This window comes from Capricornis sumatraensis, chromosome 6, assembly GCF_032405125.1.
Source record: "Capricornis sumatraensis isolate serow.1 chromosome 6, serow.2, whole genome shotgun sequence".
NCBI classification, from domain to species: domain Eukaryota; kingdom Metazoa; phylum Chordata; class Mammalia; order Artiodactyla; family Bovidae; genus Capricornis; species Capricornis sumatraensis.
Genome location: NC_091074.1, coordinates 92,037,849 through 92,060,650, shown reverse-complemented (window position 1 = coordinate 92,060,650; position 22,802 = coordinate 92,037,849). Strand labels below are relative to the sequence as shown.

Genomic DNA, 22,802 nt, shown 5'->3' with positions numbered 1-22,802 from the left:
GCTAGTCCACCAGTATCTGGGTGCAAATTTGAAAAAGATGTGCCCCTGGGGTGATTGAAGCCTTGCAGTAGCACAGCCAGGCAGTGCAGCCCCCTTTCACTTCTTTGCCTGGGAGCAGGTGCACTCTTCATGGCAGCAAGTAACATTGTATTGATAGTTTCTTTCTATCCCAGAGACCTCCCTGGGTATGGCATCTACACGCAGTGGCCCTAAGTAGGTTATTTATTACAAAATGTATATTCCTGCTCTTTGAGGAAGCTCTTCCCAGACCAGGAAATGAAGTTCTAACTAACTCCCAGCAAGGCGAGCTCCCTTGGTGTCCTTTGAAATCTGAGCAAGTTGGCTCTGAAAGAGAATCAAGCCCTTAGGTGTTTCTCCTTCTTGTTCCAGGCTTTTGTGTACACATTTTCCAAGGCACTGCAAGCAGAATATAAGGAGAAGGGAATCACCATCCAGGTGAGGTCAACAGTTCTGAGTCCTTGGGAATGGGAACTCTGGACCCCGTGGAGCCAGGGCCACTCCTTCCGGCAGGATGGGCTGAGCATGTGTGACTGGGAGAGAGGGTCTGTATGACACCACGTGGGTTCCTGTGATCCTTGAGGTAGCAGCAGGGGCAATATGGTTCTGCCTGTTGCTGCCCTCATCCATGCCCTGAGTGCCGGAGAAGGAAAAGGGGTGGGGTGAGTGAGTGCTCAGAAACGCTTGCTGCCTGATGCTGCCATCAGGACAGAAATCAGGGTCTTGTCTAACCATCCTTTACTCTCTGACCTAGATCCAGAAGATAGGCTTGTGTGGGAGGAACTATGTGTGGGGAACAAGCAACAGAAAACCGGGTACTTGGTCTAGGTTGGAAAATGGGAGAGAGTGCTGTGCTTGGTTGCTGTTCATCTGTGATGGGCCACAGAGACTCCCACACTCTGGTTCTTGAGCAGCTGGGGAAGAGGTGCTCTGCTTTCTCTTTCTCTTACAGTGACAGCACAGTCATGGAGCTGACCTTCTTTGAACTGTAAACAGAGCTGTATCATCACTGCGGTCTTTAGCCTGAACAATATGCCATGTGCTTTCTTTGGCAACACAGTTAACTCTTAAGTGGTTTCTGGAACTTGGAATAAACAGTTTAGAGAGGTTTTTTTGTTAATTGTTTGTGGAGAAGTTTGATGACATACTATCATATATGAATAGGGCTTCCCATGCAGCTCAGTCAGTAAAGAATATGCCTGCGATGCAGGAGACCTGAGTTCAATTCCTGGGTCGGGAAGATCCCCTGGAGAAGGAAATGGCAACCCACTCACTCCAGTATTCTTGCCTGGGGAATCCTATGGACAGAGGAGCCTGGCAGACTATAGTCCATGGGGTCACAAGAGTCAGACACCACTTAGCAACTAAACCACCACCATATATATGAAAAAGTCACACTCATAGTTATAGTTTTAAAATTAGTGCTATACATGCCGATTTTCAATTAAAACACTCAGGTGGCCATTCCTATGAATTAACCAGCTATAGGATGAAGCTTATTCGATAGGCGGGTGTGAGTTAATAGTAGGAACTGTGTAAATAAAAGCATCTTCCCAGTTATAGTGAGTACAATCCCATTCTCAGCCTTGCTGAACTGAAGTCTTACTTATCAAAGATTTTCCCCTTCTATTCATTCTCCAGCTCCTAGCTGAGGACAGATTCCTTTTGCAGTTGTGTTATTCTGCATAAGCTAATTTTGCTGCAGTAAAAAATAATTCCTAAAATTTCATTAATTTAAAACCACAAAGATATATTTCTCATTCATGCTACATATTCACTGTGAACTGTCAGAGGGGATTAGTTCATTGCAGTGACACGGGTACCTAGGCTGATGGAGCAGCCTCCATCTTGAATATTGTCACTTGACGTGTCAAAGAAAAAGTGCTACAAGTTCAAGAGAACTTCCTTTGATAACCAAGGGCTCTGGGTCAGACAGGTCACCTATCACTTTTACTCATATTCATTGGTTAGATCTGATTACATGGTCCCACCCAACTATAGGGACCCAGAAAGTGCAATTCTATCACGTGTTTGGAAGAAAGAAGAACTAGAAATGTTTGGTGAGCAGTGCTAAAGATTACCAGAGCCACTTGCTTCCTAGCCTTGTGACAGTCTCAGCATCATCTTGAGCTTGATAGCTGTGGGCCAGAGATACTGTAGCTGCTAAGTCAGTGGGTTCTGTGGAGCAGAAGACGTGGGGGAGGTGGGGTAGAAGAAGGGAGCTCCTTCTCTCATGCAGAAGCTTTGGAGCTGCTACAAGTCCTGGAAAAGACTCTATGATGTTGTGAAAACTAACTGGTCTCTCCAAACATGTAATTGGTACTCAATGAATATTTGTAAAATTCCTGAGGAAGTGTGCACTGTATACTTGGGTTTGATTTTCAAATCCCAGTGCTGCCATTTATCCTCTGAGTGATTTTGAACAGCCAGCTTAAACTCTCTGAGCTTGTCCCCTCATCTGTAAAAAGGGGTTTATAATAGCTGCTTACTTATCTGGGTTACTGTGAAGATCTAGTGAATAAATAATTATGCAAATTTTTACCAATATTTATTGAGCCCTTGTTTTGTACAGAAAGGTGTTTTGTCAACCAAAACTCACTGTGGGAATGGAAACACTTTTATAATTTCCCTATCTGAAAACTGAGTTTGAAAATGGGTATTTCTTATGTTTCTCTAACAGTACACTTAGAGATCTTTGGAAGAAAAGTATTATATAAATGAATAACTGTGTCAATTTCCGTGAGAACAAATTGAATTGAATTGAGTGACACACATTGGATTCAACTGTGAAACAATGTAATTTCAAGTGTGACTAGAAAAAAAAGTGATGTGAAGAAAAAGAAAACAAAGAAAACAAACATGGATTTTTTTTCCCCTAAAGATACCAAGGTCTCTATGTCAAGGAATAAAGTAGGAAACCCCATCATGAAACCTCATGCCAGGCCACATGTGGTGAGACCACTGGTGGAAGCATGGTGGGGTTTTCAGGGTCCAGTATGGTGGAGTTTTTTTTTTTTTCCTTGCCAGAATAGGAAAGATTATGAGGTATGTGCCATTCCTGGCTCCTAACTGAAGTGTGAAAGTGGGAATCTAAAGTACTTGAAAGTGCTCCGACTTTGGTCACATGTGTTAGAAATAAACTTCTGCAATATCTCTGCCAGATAAAACATAGAACATACAGTTAAATTTGGATTTCAGATAACAGATAATATTTTGAGAATAAGTATATCCCATCAATACTTGATATATCATTAAACTAAACATTTTTCCATTGTTTGAACTTCAAGTATAATTGGATATCCTGCATTTTCACTTTCCAAGTGGGGGAACTGGGTTCTAAGAGCTCATGTTCTCACTCACCCTATGTGTACTCAAACCACCTGAGGGAGTGTGACTAAGGCCTCATCCGGGTTGGTTGCTGAATTAAGCCAGAAGTCAACCTTTCTGATCCCAGCTCTGTGCTGGTTCCACACCTTTAACTATTCTATGATCATATATTGTCCTGAGACTTTTTAAGGGAAGAACAGAGTTCGAACATGGAGGGATGGTAACATGGGTGTTAATTTCTCGGGGCTGGGCAGATTGGTCCTGCATCATGGTTTTCATTTCCCGTTGTAGGTGTTGACCCCATATGCTATTTCAACTCCGATGACAAAGTGTCTAAATACCAACATGATAACCAAGACTGCTGATGAGTTTGTTAAAGAATCACTGAATTATGTCACGATTGGAGACGAAACCTGTGGCTGCCTCACCCATGAAATCTTGGTAACTGATAACTTCTTTCTTGAAGCAAGGCAGGACAGGCATGCAGGTGGCCCCAGCAGGGATTAGTCAGCTTTTCCTTGCTGTCGGAGCTTTCAGTAGATCTCTGTCACACAAGGGTAGTGATGCCAGAGGTGTGCTGCTGAGGGTAGTCCCGTCCATGGACAGGCATATTTAGCAAGGGCAAGGAGAAGCTGGAGGGCCGGATGTCCAGCTGTAGATAACTCTGAAGTTGGCATATCTCATCCTTGGGTGCCTCACCTCTCCCCTCAGAAAGTAAAGTGATCCCCAGAGCTTTGTGAAGGTCAGACCAAAACACAAGGTGCTTCTTTCCTGTAGGGGCTGTCTATGTTCTTGGCCTTCTGTGCCAGTAAATGTTTAACTTCCCAGGAAAAAAACAAAAAAACAAAACACCTTGATTGTAGCATTTACTGATTATCATGACTGATGTGAAGCTACCAGTGTGTTGTCAATGCACATGAATTCAGGAGGAAGCTCACAGTTGGCTCTCATGAGCAAGTACAAGACGGTTCCTGTACACTATGGACTCCATCAAATGTGGACATAAAGTCTGAAGTATGTGGCATGAGGAGTTCTGGCCATCCCTGGGCTGTTTGTAGGGAAAAAAAACCAAACATGAAACAAAGGTAGAGGAGTTGCATACTAATACTGAAAACAAACAAACGGTGCCAGGATAGTTCTGTTTCCAGCGTCACCAAAGAATTTTAGCCAGATATTTACTTTTCTTTTGTGTATCAACTTTCTCCTCTACTTCATATGCTTTTCTACTGTGGGAATTCAGTTCAGTTCAGTCGCTCAGTTGTGTCCGACTCTTTTGCGACCCTGTGGACTGCAGCACGCCAGGCCTCCCTGTCCATCACCAACTCCTGGGGCTTGCTCAGACTCAGGTCCATCGAGTCGGTGATGCCATTCAACCACATCATCTTCTGTCGTTTTCTTCTCCTCCTGCTGTGGGAATTATCTCTTTCTCTCTCTCTCTGATGCTAGAGGGATTCATAGGGCAGCGTACTGAATCCTCCTAAAGAGTTCTACTTCGGTTCAGCAACAGAAATTCAGCTAGAGGAACACTTGAACCTTGTAGGGAGTATCGCTGTTTCTTCAGGCAACTTGAGCCTTGTGATTTTTGCACTCCTCTGAGGTATCCCAAAGCAGGAAACTAAGAATGGTTTCTGGGATGTTTTGTAGGTCGATTGAGGAATGTTGGATTAACAGGATGACACTGTGGATGAAATAATTGCTTTTACCTAGACCTGTCTTATAGGACACAAATGTAATTTGAGGTCAAGAACCTTCCAAGGTCTGTGCCTCTTGCCTCATATATATGTAAATAGCCATCTGTGCCTCAACTTGCAGCTTCCCCCCTTTTTCAAAGTAAATACTCCACGATAATAATTTACGCCTTGCTCTTGCCTGGAGAATCCTAGGGACGGGGGAGCCTGATGGGCTGCCATCTATGGGGTTGCACAGAGTCAGACACAACTGAAGTGACTTAGCAGCAGCAGCATGACTGATTCTGGAGAAGGAAATGGCAACCCACTCCAGTATTCTTGCCTAGAGAATCCTGTGGTTCATTAACTCTTTAAATAAATTTTTTCTTCCAGTTTTATTGGGATTTAATTGACATACAGCATTCTATAGATTTACAGTGTACATCATAATGATTTGACTTACATGAAATGATTAGCGCAATAAGTTTAGTGACCATTCATCCTCTCATACAGATGCAAAATTAAAGAAATAAATTTTTTGTTTAATGAGAACTCTTAGGATTTACTCTCTTAACAGCTTTCATGTATATAATACAACATTTATCATGTTGTACATTATATCCCTGGTACTTTCTTACCTTTTGAGTGGGAGTAAAATGGCACCCCACTCCAGTACTCTTGCCTGGAAAATCCCTCGGATGGAGGAGCCTGGAAGCCTGCAGTCCATGGGGTTGCTGAGAGTTGGACATGACTCAGTGACTTCACTTTGACTTTTCACTTTCATGCTTTGGAGAAGGAAATGGCAACCCACTTCAGTGTTCTTGCCTGGAGAATCCCAGGGACGGCAGGACCTGGTGGACTGCTGTCTATGGGGTCGCACAGAGTCGGACACGACTGAAGCAACTTAGCAGCAGCAGCAGCAGCATGTACCTTTTGACTACCTTCATTCACATACCATATCCTCATCTCTGGTAAATGCAAGTCTGATCTCTTTTTCTATGTGTTTGTTTGTTTTTGAAGAATAATTGACTTACAATTTTATGTTAGTTCTTGTTACACAACATAGTGATTAGATACTTCTATAAATTTTAAAATTTTCACCGTAAGTCTCTCACTACAGAAAGATATTATATAATTATTGACCATATTCCCCACACTGTCCATTTCATGAATGTGACACATTTGTTTTGCAATTATGTCTGTGCCTCTTAATCTCCCTCATCTATTTTTCTCCTCCCGCCAACCTCCCTTCTGGCAGCCACGTGTTTGTTCTTTGGATCTATGTTTCTGTTTTGTCATGTTGATTCGTTTCATTTTTTAGATTCCACATATGAAAGAAATCATAGAGTATTTGTCTTTCTATCTGCCTTATTTTACTTAGCATAATACCCTTTAGGTGTACCTACGTTGCCACAAATTTTATTAGTTTTATGGCTGAGTAAATTATATATAATATATAAATTATTACACACACTAATTATTAATATATAAATTATTGCATCATATATATAATATATATATATCACATCTTCTTTATCCATACATCTACTAACGGGCACTTAGGTTGCTACAATATTTTGGCTACTACAAATGTTACAGCAATGAACATAAAGGTGCATATATTTTTCAAATTAGTGTTTTCATTTTCTTCAGGTAAATATCCAAGAATGAAATGGCTGGATGCTCTAGTAGTCTATTGTTAATATTTTAAGAACTCTTCATACTGTTTTCTATAATACCTGAGGGTTCCCCTTTCTCATATCCTCGTCAGTACTTGTTATTTGTTGTCTTTTTGACAACAGTCATTCGGACAGGTGTGAAGTTCTATCTTACTGTGATTTTGATTTGCATTTCTCTGATAATTGGTGATGTTGAGCATCTTGTCATGTGCTTGTTGGATATCTATATGTCTTCTTTGGGAAAATGTCTATTCAAATCCTCTGCCCATTTTTTCTTTTTTAATTAATTTTAAATTGGAGTATAGTTGATTTACAATGTCGTGTTAGTTTTTTCTGTACAACAAAGTAGGTCAGTTATACATACATATACCCACTCTTTTTTAGATTCTTTTCCCATATAGGTCATTACAGAGTATTGAATAGAATTCCCCGTGCTATTCAGTAGGTTCTTATTAGTTATATGTTCTATAGATAGTAGTGTATATATGTCAATCTCAATCTCCCAATTTATCCTTACCCCCTGCCCCTGCTTTCCCCCCGGGTAACCACAAATTTGTTTTCTACATCATCTGTGACTCAGCTTCTGTTTTGTAAATAGGTTCATCTGTACCATTTCTTTGGAGTCCACATACAAGTGATATTATACAGTATTTATCTTTCACTAACTTCACTCAGTATGATAATCTCTAGGTCCATCCATATCACTGCAAATGGCATTATTTCATTCTTTTTTATGGCCAAGTAACACCCGATTGTATATATGCACCACATCTTATCCATTCTTCTGCTGGTGAATGTTTCGGTTACTTCCATGTTCTGGCTTCTGCCCATTAAAAAAATATATATTTATCTATTTTTAGTTGATTGGTTTACAATATTGGTTTGATTGCTGTCATACATCAACATGAATTAACCATGGGTGTACATATGTCCCCTCCCTCTTGAATCTCCCTCCCACACGTTGGTTGTTTTTTCTGATGTTGGGTTTTATGTGATCTTTGTGTACTTTGGATCTCAACCCTTATTGGATAAATCTTTTGCAAATATTTTCTCCCATTCAGTAGGTGACCTTTTTGTTTTGTTGACAGTTTCCTTAGCTGGGCAAAAGCTTTTTAGTTTGATATAGTTTCATTTGTTTTTGTTTCCTTACCTGAGGAGATATATGCAAAGATATTATTAAGACCGATGTTAAAGAGCACATTGCCTATGTTTTCTTCTAGAAATGTTATAGTTTCAGGTATTATATTTAAGTCTTTAATCCACATTGAATTTAATTTTGTGCATGGTGGGAGAAAGTAGTCCAGTATGATTCTTTTGCATGTAGCTGTCCAGTTTCCCCGACCCCTTTTAATGAAGTGGGTGTCTTTCCACTCTTGTATATTATTGTCTCCTTTGTTATAGATTTACTGCCCATGTAAACGTCAGTTCAATTTTCAGTTCTCTATTCTGTTCTGCTGATCTGTCTGTTTTTCTGACAGTACCATACTGTTTTGATTACAGTAGTATAGTTTGTATAGTATAGCTTGAAATTAGGTAGCATGATACATAACTTTGTTCTTTTTCAAAGTTGTTTTGGCTATTCTTTTGTGTTTCTATGAAAATTTTAGAATTATTTGTTCTACTTCTTTGGAAACATATCATTGGCATTTTTATAGGGATTGAATTAAATCTGTAGGTTACCTTGGGTAGTGTGTTCATTTTAACAATGTTAATTCTTCCAATTCATGAACATGTTGGATCTTTCCACTTTTGTGTCATCTTCAGTTTCTTTCAGCAGTGACCTATAGTTTTCTGAGTATAAGTCTTTTAACTCCTTAGGTAAAAGGTCTTTTTTTTTTTAATGTAATGGTAAATGAGATTGTTTTCCTAATTTATCTTTCGGATAGTTTGTTGCTATTGTATAGAAACACAGCAAGTTTCTGTGTATTAATTTTGTATCCTGAAACTTTACTGAATTCATTGGTGAGTTCTAATGGTTTTCTTGGGTCTCTTTAAAATTTGCTATGTATACTGTTTTGTCATCTGGAAACTGATAGTTTTACTTTGTCCTTTTCAACTTGGATTCCTCTTGTCTGATTGCTTTGCTAGGACTTCCACTAATATGTTGAATAAGAGTGATGAGAATGTTCTGACCCTAGAAGGAATGCTTTAAGTTTTTCCTCATTTAGTATGATGTTAGTGGTGGGCTTGCCATATTTGGTCTTTTTTATGTTGAGGAAGTTCCCTCCATACCCACTTTGTTGAGAGTTTTGTTCATAAATGGATGTTAAACTTTGTCAAAAGCCTTTTCTACATCTATTGAGATAATTATATGATTTTTATTCTTGAATTTGTTAATATGGTGTATCACATTGATTGATTTGGGGATATTGAACAACCCTAGCATCCCTGACATAAATCTCACTTGATCATGGTATATAATCTTTTTAATTATTGTTGAATTTACTAACATTTTGTTGAGACTTTTTGTATCTATATTCATCCTGTAATTTTCTTTTTTGGTGTGTGATATCTTTGTCTGGTTTTGGTATCATAGAATGAGTTTATATATATATACACATATATATACTATGTATTTACATATATATATATATATACATATACACATTTACATATATATATTCTTACATATATATACACATATATATTCTTTTTCAGTCTTTTCTATTATGGTTTATCACAAGATATAGGATCTTGTTATTTATCTACTTTATATATAGTAGTTTGTATCTGCTAATCCCAAACTCCTAATTTACCTCCCTCCCCCCTGCTATCCCTTTTGGTAGCTATAAATTTGTTTTCTATATTTGTGAGTCTATTTTTATTTTTAAAATAAGTCCATTTGTTTATTGTTTTTTAAGATTCCACATGTAAGTGATATTATATGATATTTATCTTTGTCTGACTTACTTCACTTATTATGATAATCTCTAGGTCCATCCACGTTGCTTCAAATGAAATCATTTCATTCATATATATGTATATATATACACACACACATCCTCTTTATTCATTCATCTGTCAACGAATATTTAGGTGGCTTCCATGTCTTAGTTATTATAAATTAGTGATGCTGTGAACATTAGGGTGCCTATATTTTTTCAAATTCAAGTTTCTCCAGATGTATGCCCATGAGTGGAATTGCTGGATCATATGGCAACTGTATTTTTCGTTTTTTAAAGACCATCCATACTGTTTTCCATAGTGGCTGCTCTAATTTACATTTCTATCAATAGTGTAGGAGGGTTTCCTTTCCTCCACACTGTCTCCAGCATTTATTATTTGTAGACTTTCTAATGATGGCCATTCTGACTCATGTGAGGTGATTTTATAGTTTTGATTTGCATTTCTGTAATAAATAAGATGTTGAGCATCTTTTCATGTACCCATTGGCCATCTGAACCTTGAATATTCACTGGAAGAACTGATGCTGAAACTGAAGCTCCAATACTTTGGCCACTTGATGCAAAGAGCTGTCTCATTGGAAAAGACTCTGATTCTGGGAAAGGTTGAAGGCAAAAGGAGAAGGGGGTGGCAGAGGATGAGATGGTTAGATAGCATCACTGACTCAATGGACATGAATCTGAGCAAACTTAGGAAGATAGTGAAAGATAGGGAAGCCTGGGATGCTGCAGTCCATGTGGTCACAAAGAGTCAGACATGACTTAGTGACTGAACAGCAACAATGTTTTCTTTGGAGAAATGTCTACTTATGTCTTCTGCCCATTTTTCAGTTGGGTTGTTTGGAGTCTTCTGAGTTATAGGAGCAGTTTGCATATTTTGGAAATTAAGCCCTGATTGGTTGCATTGTCTGCAAATATTTTTTGCCAGTTCATAGGTTGTCATTTTGTTTATGGTTTCATTTGCTGTGCAAAAGCTTGTAAATTTGATTAGGTCCCATTTGTTTATTTTTGCTTTTATTTTAATTCCCTTGGGAGATATTGGGAGTCTTTTTAATTACTGATTCAGTAATTGGTCTGTTCATAGTTTCTGTTTCTTCTTGGTTTAATCTTGAAAGATTGTACATTTCTAGTGATTTGTCCATTTCTTCTTGGCTGTCCATTTTATAGGCATGTAATTGTTCATAGTAATATTTTATGATCCTTTTTATTTCTGAGATGTTGGTTGTAACTCTGTTTCTGATATTACTGATTTGGATTCTCTTTCTTCTTTTTTTGATGAGTCTGGCTAAAAGTTTATCAAGTTTCATTGATTTTTCTATTGTGTTTCAGTCTCTATTTCATTTATTTCTGATTTGATCTTTATTATCTCTTTGCTTATACTAACTTTGGGTTTTGGGTGTTCTCTTTTTTTAGTTCCTTTAGGTGTATGGTTAGATAGTTTATCTGAGATTTTTCATGTTTCCTGAGATAGGCTTGTCTCATTATGGACTTCCCTCTTAGAACTGCTTTTGTTGTGCCCCATGGATTTTGCATCATAATTTTTGCTTTCATTCGTCTCCAGGCAGTTTTTCGTTTCTTCAGTGCTCCACTAGCTGTTTAGTGGCATATCGTTTATGCCACTAAACAATGGTCCACATGTTTGTGTTTTTTTCAGTTTTTTTTTGTTGCTGCTATTTGATTTCTAGTCTCATAGTGTTGTGTTTGGAAAATATGCTTGATATGACTTCAGTCTTCTTAAATTTCCTGAGACTTCTTTTGTGGCCTACCATATAATCTATCCTGAAGAATGTTCCATGTGCACTTGAAAAGAATGTGTATTTTGCTGCTTTGGGAGGGAATGTTCTATATATACATGTATTAAGTTCATCTGTCCTAATGTGTAATTTAAGGCCTGTGCTTCCTTATTGATTTTCTGTCTGCATGGCCTGTCCGCTGATGGACAGGTGAGTTGTTGAAGTTCCCCCACTATCACTCTGCTGCTGTCAGTGTCCCTCTTTATGCCTGTTAATATTTGCTTTATGTATTTGGGTGCTCTTATGTAGGTTGCACATATATTTACAATAGTGATATCCTCTTGAATTGATCCCTTAATTATTATATAATGTCCTACTTTTTCACTTATTACAGTCTTTGTTTTAAAGTGTATTTTTCTGATATATGTACTGTAACCTGACTTTCTGTTTATTTCCATTTGCATGGAATACCTTTTTCCATTCCTTCATTTTCAATCTGTATGTGTCCAAATTAATTAATTAATTTGGTCACAGTGCCACAGCTTGTGGGACCTGAGTTCCCTGACCAGGGATCAAACCTGGGATCACGGCAGTAAAAGTGCTGAGTCCTCACAACTGGACCACCATAGCGTTCCCTGTGTGTGTCTTTAGATATGGAGTGAGTCTCTTGTAGGCAGCATATATACTGGTCTTGTTTTTATATCCATTCCACCACTCTGTGTCTTTTGATTATAGCAAATAATTCATTTACATTTAAATTAATTATTAATATGTACATTCTGCCATTTGAATTGGGTTATTTCTGTAGTTCCTTTTGAAGTTTTTGCCTTGCTTTTCTTTAATTTGGTGACAATTGTTAATGTTATGTTTAGGTTCCTTTTTCTTTTGTGTGTGCATATATCTATTATAGGTTTTTGGTTTGTGGTTACCATGAAGTTTATATATAGCTATCAAGGCCTGGTGTGCAGCAGTCCATGGTGTCATAAAGAGTTGGACACAACTGGGCGACTGAACAATATATATACATGGTTGTTTTAAGTTAATGATTTCTCAAGTTTAAACACATTTTAACAACTCTGCATTTTTACCCCCTGCCCCTACATATTTACTTTTTTGACATTATAATTTGTATCTTTTTGTTTTGTTTATACCTTGACTACTTATTATGGATATAGATGCTTTTACTATTACTTTTTTCTTTTAACTTTCCTCCTAGCTTTATATGTGGTTAATTTACTACCTTTACTGAATCTTTGGCTATACTGATGAGATTTTTTTTATTTAGTACTTTTTGTATTTCTACTTGTGGTCTTTTCTTCTCTTCCTAGAGAAGAAGTTCCTTTAATATTTCTTGTAAAGCTGATTTCATGGCACTGAACTCTTTAAGCTTTTGCTTGTTTGTAAAACCTTTGTTCTCACCTTCAAATCTGAATGAAAATCTTGCCAGGTAGAGCATTTTGCATTGTAGGTTTTTCACTTTCATCCTTTTCAATACACATGCTGCTCTCTTCTGCCCTGCAGTTTCTGATGAAAAGCTAGCTGATAGCCATTTGGGAATTCCCCTCTATGTAACTTGTTGCTTTTCTTTTTCTGCTTTTAATATTCTCTCTTTGTCTTTAATTTTTACTGTGTTTAATACTATGTGTCTTGATGTGGTCCTCTTTGTGTTGATCATGGTTGGGATTCTCTGTGCGGTCTGGACCTGGATATCTGTTTCCTTTCCCAGATTACGGAAGTTTTTAGCTGTTATGTCTTCAAATATCTTCTCTTTATGTTTTCTCTTAAAAAAAAAAAAATCTTTAACTTCTCACTCTGTTCATCTTTCGCCATTCTGCTCCTGAATTCTTTAAGCATCTTTCTGATCATTACCTTGAACTTTATCAGATAGATGGCTTAATTCCACTTCACTTAAATCTTTTTTCTGGTGTTTTATCTGGTTCCTTCATTTGGAACATATTCTTCTGTTGCCTTATTTTGCCTAATTTACTGTTTTCATTTCTATGTATCTGGTAGGTTGGTTAAATTTCCCTATCTTGAAGAAGTGGCCTTTAGTAGGAAAGGTCCTTTATATCCTAGAAGTATATTCTCCTCTGCTCAACAGAGCTATATATTCCAGGAGTGCCCCCATGCGGACTGTACAAGCTCTTCTGTTCTAGTGGGCTGATTACTGTGGGTGGTCTGATAAGCTTGGCTGGCTTCCAGTTCTGTCTTTTGCAGAGGCCGCTGGCTGGCATGTGGGTCTGGGTTGTTAGGAGCCAGGTGGGAACTCCAGGGGTGTCCTAGGGCTAATCCTGGCTCACGGTGTGTGCAGTCAGATTTCAGGGTGGCTGGTTGCAGGGCTTGGCATCCTGGATCTAGTGTAGGTCTACTAGTGGGTGGGGCTGGTTCTTCACATGGCTGGCTGCTGAGTCTGTGGTGTTCCAAAGCTGTAAGCGAGGTCTGATTCCAGGGCAGCTGTGAGTCCCAGGGTGTCTCCGAAGGGTACTGATGTGGGCCTACTGGTGGGTAGACTGGGTCTTGACATGTTAGGTTGTGGTAATGTTGCATTCTTGGAATTAGTGTCCATCTGCTGGTAGGTAAGACTGGCTTCAGGGGCTAGTGACAGCCCATTAGTGGGCAGAATCAGGTCTTAGGTTCTCTGGCTGAAGGGCCTGTGGGTCTTGGAGCTGGTGTTTGCCTGCTGGTGTCCTGGAGCTAGTGACAGCCCACTAGTGAGTGGAACTGAGTCCCAGGGTCTCTGGCCGCAGGCCCTGGGAATCCTGGAGTTGGTATTGGCTTGCTAATGGGCAGGTTTGGGCCTGACAGCTGACCATGGGGCCCTGAGGGTCTTGGTGAAAGTGAATGTGAAGTCGCTCAGTCGTGTCCGACTCTTTGCAACCCCATGGACTGTAGCCTACCAGGCTCCTCTGTCCATGGGATTTTCCAGGCAATAGTACTGGAGTGGATTGCCATTTCCTTCTCCAGGGGATCTTCCTGACCCAGGGATCAAACCCGGGTCTCCAGCATTATAGACAGATGCTTAACCGTCTGAGCCACCAGGGAAGGTCTTGGGGCCAGTGCCAATACACTGGAGGTTGGGGCTGGATCCTAGGGAAGCTAGGTGTTCAGGAAGGTGTCCTAAGATAGCCAGCCTACTGGTGGGTGAAACTGTGTCCCTGCCTGGGTAGTTGCTTGGCCTGAGGAGTCCCAGTACTGGTGCTGACAGGCTGCTGGGTGGGGCCACATTCTGACACTAAAAAGCTAGTTGGAGGATTCCAAAATGGTGCTTACCAGCATCAGTGTCCCTGTGGTAGAATGAGCTCTCCAAGTGGCTGCCCAAGGGTCTATGTCTCCAGAGTGAGCTCTAGTTGTCTCTTACCTTTTTGGCAGGCTCTCTAAGATCAACAAGTGGGTCTGACCCAGGCTCTTTTCAAATTACCTCTTCTGCCCTGGTTCCCAGAGTGTGTAAGATTTGCTGTGCACCCTTTAAAAGTGGGGGTTTCCTGGTGGCTCAGTCGGTAAAGAATCCGCCTGCAATGTGGGAGACCTGGGTTCAATCCCTGGGTTGGGACGATCCCCTGGAGAAAAGCATGGCAACCCATTCCCATATTCTTGCCTGGAGAATCCCCATGGATAGAGGAGCCTGGCAGGCTATAGTCCATGGGGTTACAAAGAGTCAGACATGACTGAGCGATTAAGCACACAGCACTTTAAAAGTGGAGTCTCTATTCCCTAACACCCTCTGGCTTTACTGAAAGTAAGCCTGCTGACTTTCAAAACTAAACATTCTGTGGCCTCGTCTTTTTGAGAAAGGACCCTTGGGCTAGGGAGCCCAGTGTGGGGCTCAGACATCTACTCCTTAGGAAAAACCTCGGCACTTGTAATTGTCTTCCCATCTGTGGGTCTCCTACCCAGGGGAAAGGGCCTTGACTATACCATATTCCATCACTTTTACTCATCTCTTTGTGGTTTCCTCTTTCTGTCTTTAGTTGTAGGAGACTTTTTCTGCTAGATTTCAGGTCTCTGTCGTTAGTAGTTGTTCTGTAAATAGCTGTAATTTCGGGGTGCCTGTGAGAGGAGAGGGGCTCAGCACCTTCCTACTCCACCATCTTGACCAATCTCCTGTTCGTTAACTCTTTCATGCATTCAGGTACATCATCAGCATTGTGTCAGGTGATGGAAAGCATTTCTGATTCTTTCCTGGAATCTCATTTTAGTAGAACCTTGGTAGAATAAATATGAAGATACTGGGAGATCAAGGACCAAGAGAAAGGTGCTCACCAAGAGAAGGAAGATAGGGAGGGTGTTACTATGGACAGAGTTCTCTTAATTTAGAAATAGATCACAACTGATCTGACAAGTGACCACTTTGGTTCCTGAGAAAACCTCATTTGCCAAGAAAGTGTCACAAGACATTGAAACTTTAACGACTACTTAAAAGGTTTGGTACTTAACCTCATTCATCAGATATGAACTTTTAAAGATGATGAATATGCACTGAGATGTCGTATTGCATCCTCCTTGCTCCTCTTCTCTCCCAGACTCTCATGTTTTTGTCTATTCAAGGCTGCCATTCTGAGCCTGATCCCATCGTGGGCCTTCTACAGCAGTGTGTTTCAGAAGATGCTCCTGACTCGTTACGTGGACTACCTCAAGAAGAATGCCAACATCAGAGAGTGCTGGTGAACTCGTGTGCCATCCAGCATTGCTTTCCTCACCAGATTCTGCGTTGGCCACAGAGGACACAGGAACAGACCAGTACCTTTTACTTCCCTGAAACTGGAGCATGCCAGCTGGTGAGCTGGTATTGTCTGGCGTTAACGAAGGGTGCTGCCCTTAGACATCTTCAGGCTCCAAGCACTGGCAGTGCTGGTGGCATCTGTCTCTTCTGAGACTGTTATTTACATTTGTCGTGTGAGCAAAGATTATGTGCTGCTTCTCCGGTTATAAAAGGAGTCTTGGAGATTTGGTTGGAATTTATGGTACATTTAGGTGTTTTGGAGGAAAGCAGATACAGCACATAAAACTCACCTTTGTTTTTGCAATTTTTCTCAAGTCTGGAGAGCTTTGGGAGAGCTGTGACGTAAAAACATGTGTTGTGCAATGGGGTTTTAATAGTTAAAGAAGATAAGAGTGTCTGTATGTAATACTGGAAAATTTCTGTATGGGATTATATAGTGAGAAGAAAGCTTCTGATTCTTTGAATATTGAAAACAATTATACCTAGTAATCTACTTTTATAGCTATATTATAGACTATCTGAAGTCACTAAACATTATCAAGATTGCAGTAGTTCTTGAGTAGTCACTGATTCTCAAACTGGCTTCCTTAGAGACCCAGAAAACTGTCTAAGAGAATAGGTGGGGCAATGGCTACTTCAGGGCAGTTTCTGGGAACCCCTTGTTTCAACTAATGCTGCACCAGATTTATCTATTTCAATTCCATGTAAGACTGTGTTTATAAAAATAAAAACAAAAAATGATACATCGCTAAATAAAAGTAGTTTAAAAAACCGTTGTTCTAGTGCAGGAGTTGATATCTACAGAAATGAGGTTTTTACAGGTCTCCAGTTCTTGGGGTGCTGGACTGAGGCTTTCAGCTGTCAACATACATAGGGTGGCATGCTGGGGAATTACTCATTCAAGTCTTGAGGGAGTTGAGGGGGGAGCATGCCAGCTGGTGAGCTGGTATTGTCTGGCGTTAACGAAGGTGCTCCCCTTAGACATCATCAGGCTCCAAGCACTGGCAGTGCTGGTGGCATCTATCTCTTCTGAGACTCATTTGCATTTGTCGTGTGAGCAAAGATTATGTGCTGCTTCTCCGGTTATAAAAGGAGTCTTGGAGATTTGGTTGGAATTTATGGTACATTTAGGTGTTTTGGAGGAAAGCAGAGGATAGAACATTTAAAACCTTGGTAAACTTGGAATGTGAACTATAAATCTGCTCTGAGGAAAAGACTGGGAAAGTTTATTCATTTGAAAGTATAGATATCTACCTATATTTTCTCAGTTATGGGTAACAATAATAATTATAAACAGAACATTTTAATGTACTGATTATTAACCTGGGGCCTTTCAGTCCTAAGCTCTCCCTTTTATACTCTGATCAATGATGATGCTCTGGGAAAGCTTCAGACTTGAGTCTTAAGATGCTCACACCAGCTGGCTTTGCGTTAGATTCTGCCTGCTGCTGCTAAGTCGCTTCAGTTGTGTCCGACTCTGTGCAACCCCATAGACGGCAGCCCACCAGGCTCCCCCATCCCTGGGATTCTGCCTAGGGGAAGCAAATTTGGAAGAGTGAAAAAATAGAAGGGGCTAAGGAAACTTCTTGTTTGCACTTCTGTTTCCATTACTCTGTAGAGAGAACAGCTTTAGCCAGATTTAGCATCAACCAAGGGGCAGCCTGTAAGGATGTGAGCACTAGCCCCACAAAGCCCTCTTTAGGAATCTGAGCATTAACCCTGCAGGGGCCCCACTCTGAGCATCCAGTTCCCAGAAACATCACCTCTTCCTTTTGGTTCCACCAGCTCTGCAATTACTGATATTTGAGTTACTTTGTATCCTCTTTTGGCTCTTTCAGCTTTGGTGTTACCAGTTCCCTCTCTTAAATTCTCTGTTTGAAACAGTGTTTTTGTTTTTTTTTGTGACTAGACATAACTGTGACTGAAAATGAAAGTCGCTCAGTCCTATCGGACTGTTTGTGACCCCATGAACTACACACTCCATGGAATTCTCCAGGCCAGAATACTGGAGTGGGTAGCTGTTCCCTTCTCCAGGGGATCTTCCCAACCCAGGGATAGAACCCAGGTCTCCCACATTGCAGGCGGATTCTTTACTAGCTGAGTCAAGAGGGAAGCCCAAGAATACTAGAGTGGGTAACCTATCCCTTCTCCAGCAGATCTTCCTGACCCAGGAATCCAACTGGGGTCTCCTGCATTGCAGGTGGATTCTTTACCACCTGAGCTATCAGGGAAGCCTGTGACTGGACCTGACCTAATTTGTCACATTGATTATCTTGCTCTATCTATGAGGCAGCCTGGTTGTGTGGAATCTCTTTTTTATGATGAAGAATCAAATCTCCTTATCAGCCAGTTACCCAAGAGGAAACAGAAGGCATGATTGAGAAATGTGAGGAATTAATTGCAAATGTGTGGGGAGAGTGTTAGGTAAGTCTCCCGAGCTAGTGATCGAGGGGTGCTTTTACTACCCCAAGGTCTGAAAAGGCTAGGAAAGGAGGAAATATTAGGAAGATTGGGAAGGAGAGAGGCAGAGAGAGAGGGGCATTGTATAAGAAGCACTGCCTCAAAGGAGCTGTGACCTGCGACTGAAAGATGCTACTAGGCTGTGGCCACACCATAGAGAGGGAGAGGCGAATTGCAACATTGTGGTTTACAGTAAGAAACATATATTTCATTTTCATTCCCATTCTTTGGAATTTCCTAAATGTTACAATCTATAAATATGTCGATTGTTATTCATAGTTACCCCCTTTCAGCTGCACTTGAGTTTATGTTAATGAGGTTGCTTTTAGAAAGCCTCTAAAGATGATAGTTCGTTGCCAAGGGACCAACCGTGTGACTAGAGTTGGAACTTTTAGCCCCACTCCTCAAAGTCTGGGGAGAGATGAGTGGTGGAGATTGAGTTCAATCACCAATGACCAAAGATTTAATCAATCATGACTATACATATTCATGAAGTCAATGAAGCCTCCACAAAATATGACCTATAGCTATGGGGTTTTGAGAACTTCCAGGTTGGTGGACACGTGCAGGTGCTGGGAGGGTATCATGCCCACAGTGGGCACGGAAGCTCCACATGCCTTCCCGCATACTTTGACCTATGCATCTCTTTTATCTGGCTGATCCTGAGTTGTGTTCCTTTGTATATAAACTGGTAATTTAGTAAGTAGTCTATTTTCCTTAGAACTGTGACCTATTCTAGCAAATGATCACACCTGAGGAGGGGGTTGTAGGAACTCCTGATTTATAACCAGTTGGTCAGAAGCCCAGGTAACAGCCTGAACTTCAGTTCCCATATGAAGTGGGGGCAGTCTTGAGGGACTGAGCTCTGAACCTGTGGGATCTAATGCTGTCTTCAGGCAGATAGCGTCAGAATTGAGCTGAATTGTAGGACATCCACCAGGTGTCCCAGAATTGCCTGGTGTGGGAAAATCTCCCCATGCAGCTGATGATCAGAATTACTTGAGAGTAGCGAGAAGGATGAATGGAAAAACAGGGATGTTTTTCCTTTACTGGAATGATATCCAAACATTATTCTCTCCTGAATCTCCAACTGGTGCCTCCCACTGGACATATCCAACTGGAAACTCATTGATGTATTTCATAAGATCAATCTCCTTGATACCAAGGTGTGGGTGGGGAGGGAGAAGGATAGAGACTGGATCTGGAGGAAAGGGTTGCAATATACGTCCCACATATTAAGAGATTTCCCAAAGTCGTACCATTAATAGTTGCTAGCACCTAGACTGGGACATTAAACTTCTTTTCTTACTTTACTTCACTCTATGTTTCAAAGGGGGTAAAATTTTAAGCCAAAAGACCATGTATCTCATTGTGAAATTTGTGATATCAACAAAGTGGGAGGTATTTTATAGACATTAAATGCTCATCTACTAAAATATGAGACAATCTCTCTTGCTAGCTGTACTAGTTATTACTGCTGTGAAATAACTGACTTCCCAACTTAGTGGCATAAACTGACAACCATCTTCTTGTGCTTATGGATTTTGGGGGTCAGAAAAGACACAATGAGATGGTTCATTTTGCTCCATGATGTCTGGGAGCTCAGCTGGAAAGACTCAATGACCGGAAATGATTCAGTTTCTGGAGATGGCATCACTGGAAGGGTCGCTTGTTTACATGTCTGACAACTGATGGAAGTTGCTACCTGGGACCCTGGATGGGGCTGTGGGATGGAAATGCATCCATGGCTTCTCTGAATGCTCCTTGGTCTTCCTCGCAGCATGGTGGCTGGGTTCTGTGAATGAGCATCCCAAAGAGAACTAAGAGGGAGCCACAGTGTCTTATATGACTTAACCTTGGAAGTCGCATGGCATTATATGAAAGGCATCTCAGATTCAATGGGAGGGAACACAAACTCCACCTCTTGATCAGAGAAGTATCACATGTTATAGGAAATATTGTTGTGAACATCTTTGGGAAATGAGCCACACTAATTAACCTTACTATAAGTTTGTCCTGGCCTGTATCAATTATGGAAAATAACTGCATTTCAACTATCAATGGAACAACTTTTAAAAGTGTAGACATTGTGTTTCTAAACCTTTATTTCAATCCCTGGTAAATTTGCCTTTGGGGAAGAACTTATACAATCAGTAGCTAAGGTGAAAAAAGGAATGCAGTTCAGCTAATAAAACCAGAGCCAGATTTTAGATGTAATTTTTAGCTGTGTTAAATAGGGGTTTTTCTGGTGTGTTAATCCTGGGTTGATTTGAAGGACTGATGATCTGACGAGATTTTTGAGGGTTTTTAAGAGAGAATTTCCTCATAGGAAAGTCTTAAGATGTTGGACTGGATGAAATGAAGGTAGAAAAATTCTGTATTTTAAGATCTTTATTCCCATCACCACTAGCACTAGGCAATAACTTGTTGAGTACTAATCATGTGTCAGGTCAGTTCAGTTCAGTCGCTCAGTCATGTCTGACTCTTTGTGATCCATGGACTGCAGCATGCCAGGCCTCTCTGTCTATCACCAACTCCCAGAGTTTACTCAGACTCATGTCCAATGAGTCGATGATGCCATCCAACCATCTCATCCTCTGTTGTCCCCTTTTTCTCCAGCCTTCAATCTTTCCCAGCATCAGGGTTTTTTTCAGATGAGTCAGTTCTTCGCATCAAGTGGCCAAAGTATTGGAGTTTCAGCTTCAGCATCAGTCCTTCCAATGAATATTCAGGACTGATTTCCTTTAGGATGGACTGGTTAGATCTCCTTGCAGTCCAAGGGACTCTCAAGAGTCTTCTCCAACACCACAGTTCAAAAGCATCAAGTCTTTGGTGCTTAGCTTTCTTTATGGTCCAACTCTCACATCCATACATGACTACTGGAAAAACGATAGCCTTGACTAGACGGACCTTTGTTGGCAAAGTAATGTCTCTGTTTTTTAATATGCTGTCTAGGTTGGTCATAACTTTTCTTCCAATGAGCAAGCATCTTTTAATTTCATGGCTGCAGTCACCATCTGCAGTGATTTTGGGGTCCAAAAAGATAAAGTCTGTCACTGTTTCCATTGTTTCCCCATCTATTTGCCATGAAGTGATGGGACCAGATGCCATAATGTGTCAGGACTATGTAAATTCTTCTTATGTAATAACTTAGGAAATAGGTAAGAAATCACATTATCATTACCTTCATTTTACAGATGAGGAAAGTTAATTGTGAGCCGCAGTGAAGTGAGCCACAGAAAAGTTGAGTAAGCTGTATAGATTCACCTGACCAGTGAGTGACACAGCTGGGATTTGAAATGGGTCCTCTTCCAGTGTCTGTACCTGCCTGGATAAGATTCTTTAACTGGAATTAATAGCAAGGAGTGAACACTATTGCCCCCGACTCAGTATTTTTCACTTTCACATGTCGTGGAGAGAGAGGCGGAATCACGCTTTGCAACCAGGCCCACGTGTCTTGATTTCAACACTGACCATTCTCCAAATTTACCATCATCTGGGAATCATTTGGGAACAGGGAGGCTTGCCAAATTTCATGGAACTTTTGTTTCCGCTGAGTAGTACTGGACTCTTGTTTCTTTTTGTTTGGAGGGCTTAGGACCCCAAGGAACAGCATTAGCAGCTGCTCGTCCTTCCAGCCTTCCATCTGTATTACCTCCCTAGATGCCAAGTGCGGAAGAATCTCTCTGACAACACTTGGAGCAGGAAAATGAGGTGATTATGGGCTGCTGCTCTGAAAAAGTTGGGAGCTGTCGCTGGGGCAGTTCCCTCAGGCATCATCCATTTCTTGTTCTTGTGGGATGGGAACCAGAATGCCCTACTTCAAAAAGATTTTTTAGCCAGTGCTTGCCAAAGAAAGCTGAAGACGGTCATCCCAAGGTCAGCATGATTTTAATCATGTTTGTCTGCTTCCGATGCCAAAAAAATGATGATTATTCTCATTGTAGTTTATCCATTGTGCTTGGGACTCAGTCTGTTTTAACTGGTGACTGCCCTCTAATGGTCTAGGACAGGCACTGTTGGGTTTTCCTCCATAATCCTGTAGGAGTTTTAGAATAGAATACAATTTGGGGAAAGGAATCTCTCAGATTGTCTTTAGTTCTTTTTTAAAAATTGAGGCATAATTGACTTATGGGGCTTCCAAGGTGGTGCTAGTGGTAAAGAACCTGCCTGCCAGTGCAGGAGACATAAGAGATAGGGGTGGGGAAGACCCCCCGGAGGAGGGCATGGCAACACACTTCAGTATTCTTGCCTGAAGAATCCCCATGAACAGAGCCTGGCAGGCTGCAGTCAAG

The 22,802-nt window shown here is 40.7% G+C and overlaps 1 protein-coding gene across 1 annotated transcript in view; it reads left to right on the top strand.

The window, feature by feature from the left end:
* The window catches only part of HSD17B3 (hydroxysteroid 17-beta dehydrogenase 3), a 50,203-nt gene extending 33,811 nt beyond the window's left edge, over window positions 1-16,392 (top strand). The window contains exons 9-11 of the mRNA XM_068974450.1: window positions 391-456; window positions 3,637-3,786; window positions 15,873-16,392. Coding sequence (XP_068830551.1) covers window positions 391-456; window positions 3,637-3,786; window positions 15,873-15,992 — 336 coding nt within the window. The 3' untranslated portion in view covers window positions 15,993-16,392. The remainder of the gene's footprint in view (window positions 1-390; window positions 457-3,636; window positions 3,787-15,872) is intronic.
* Window positions 16,393-22,802: the final 6,410 nt, after the last annotated feature.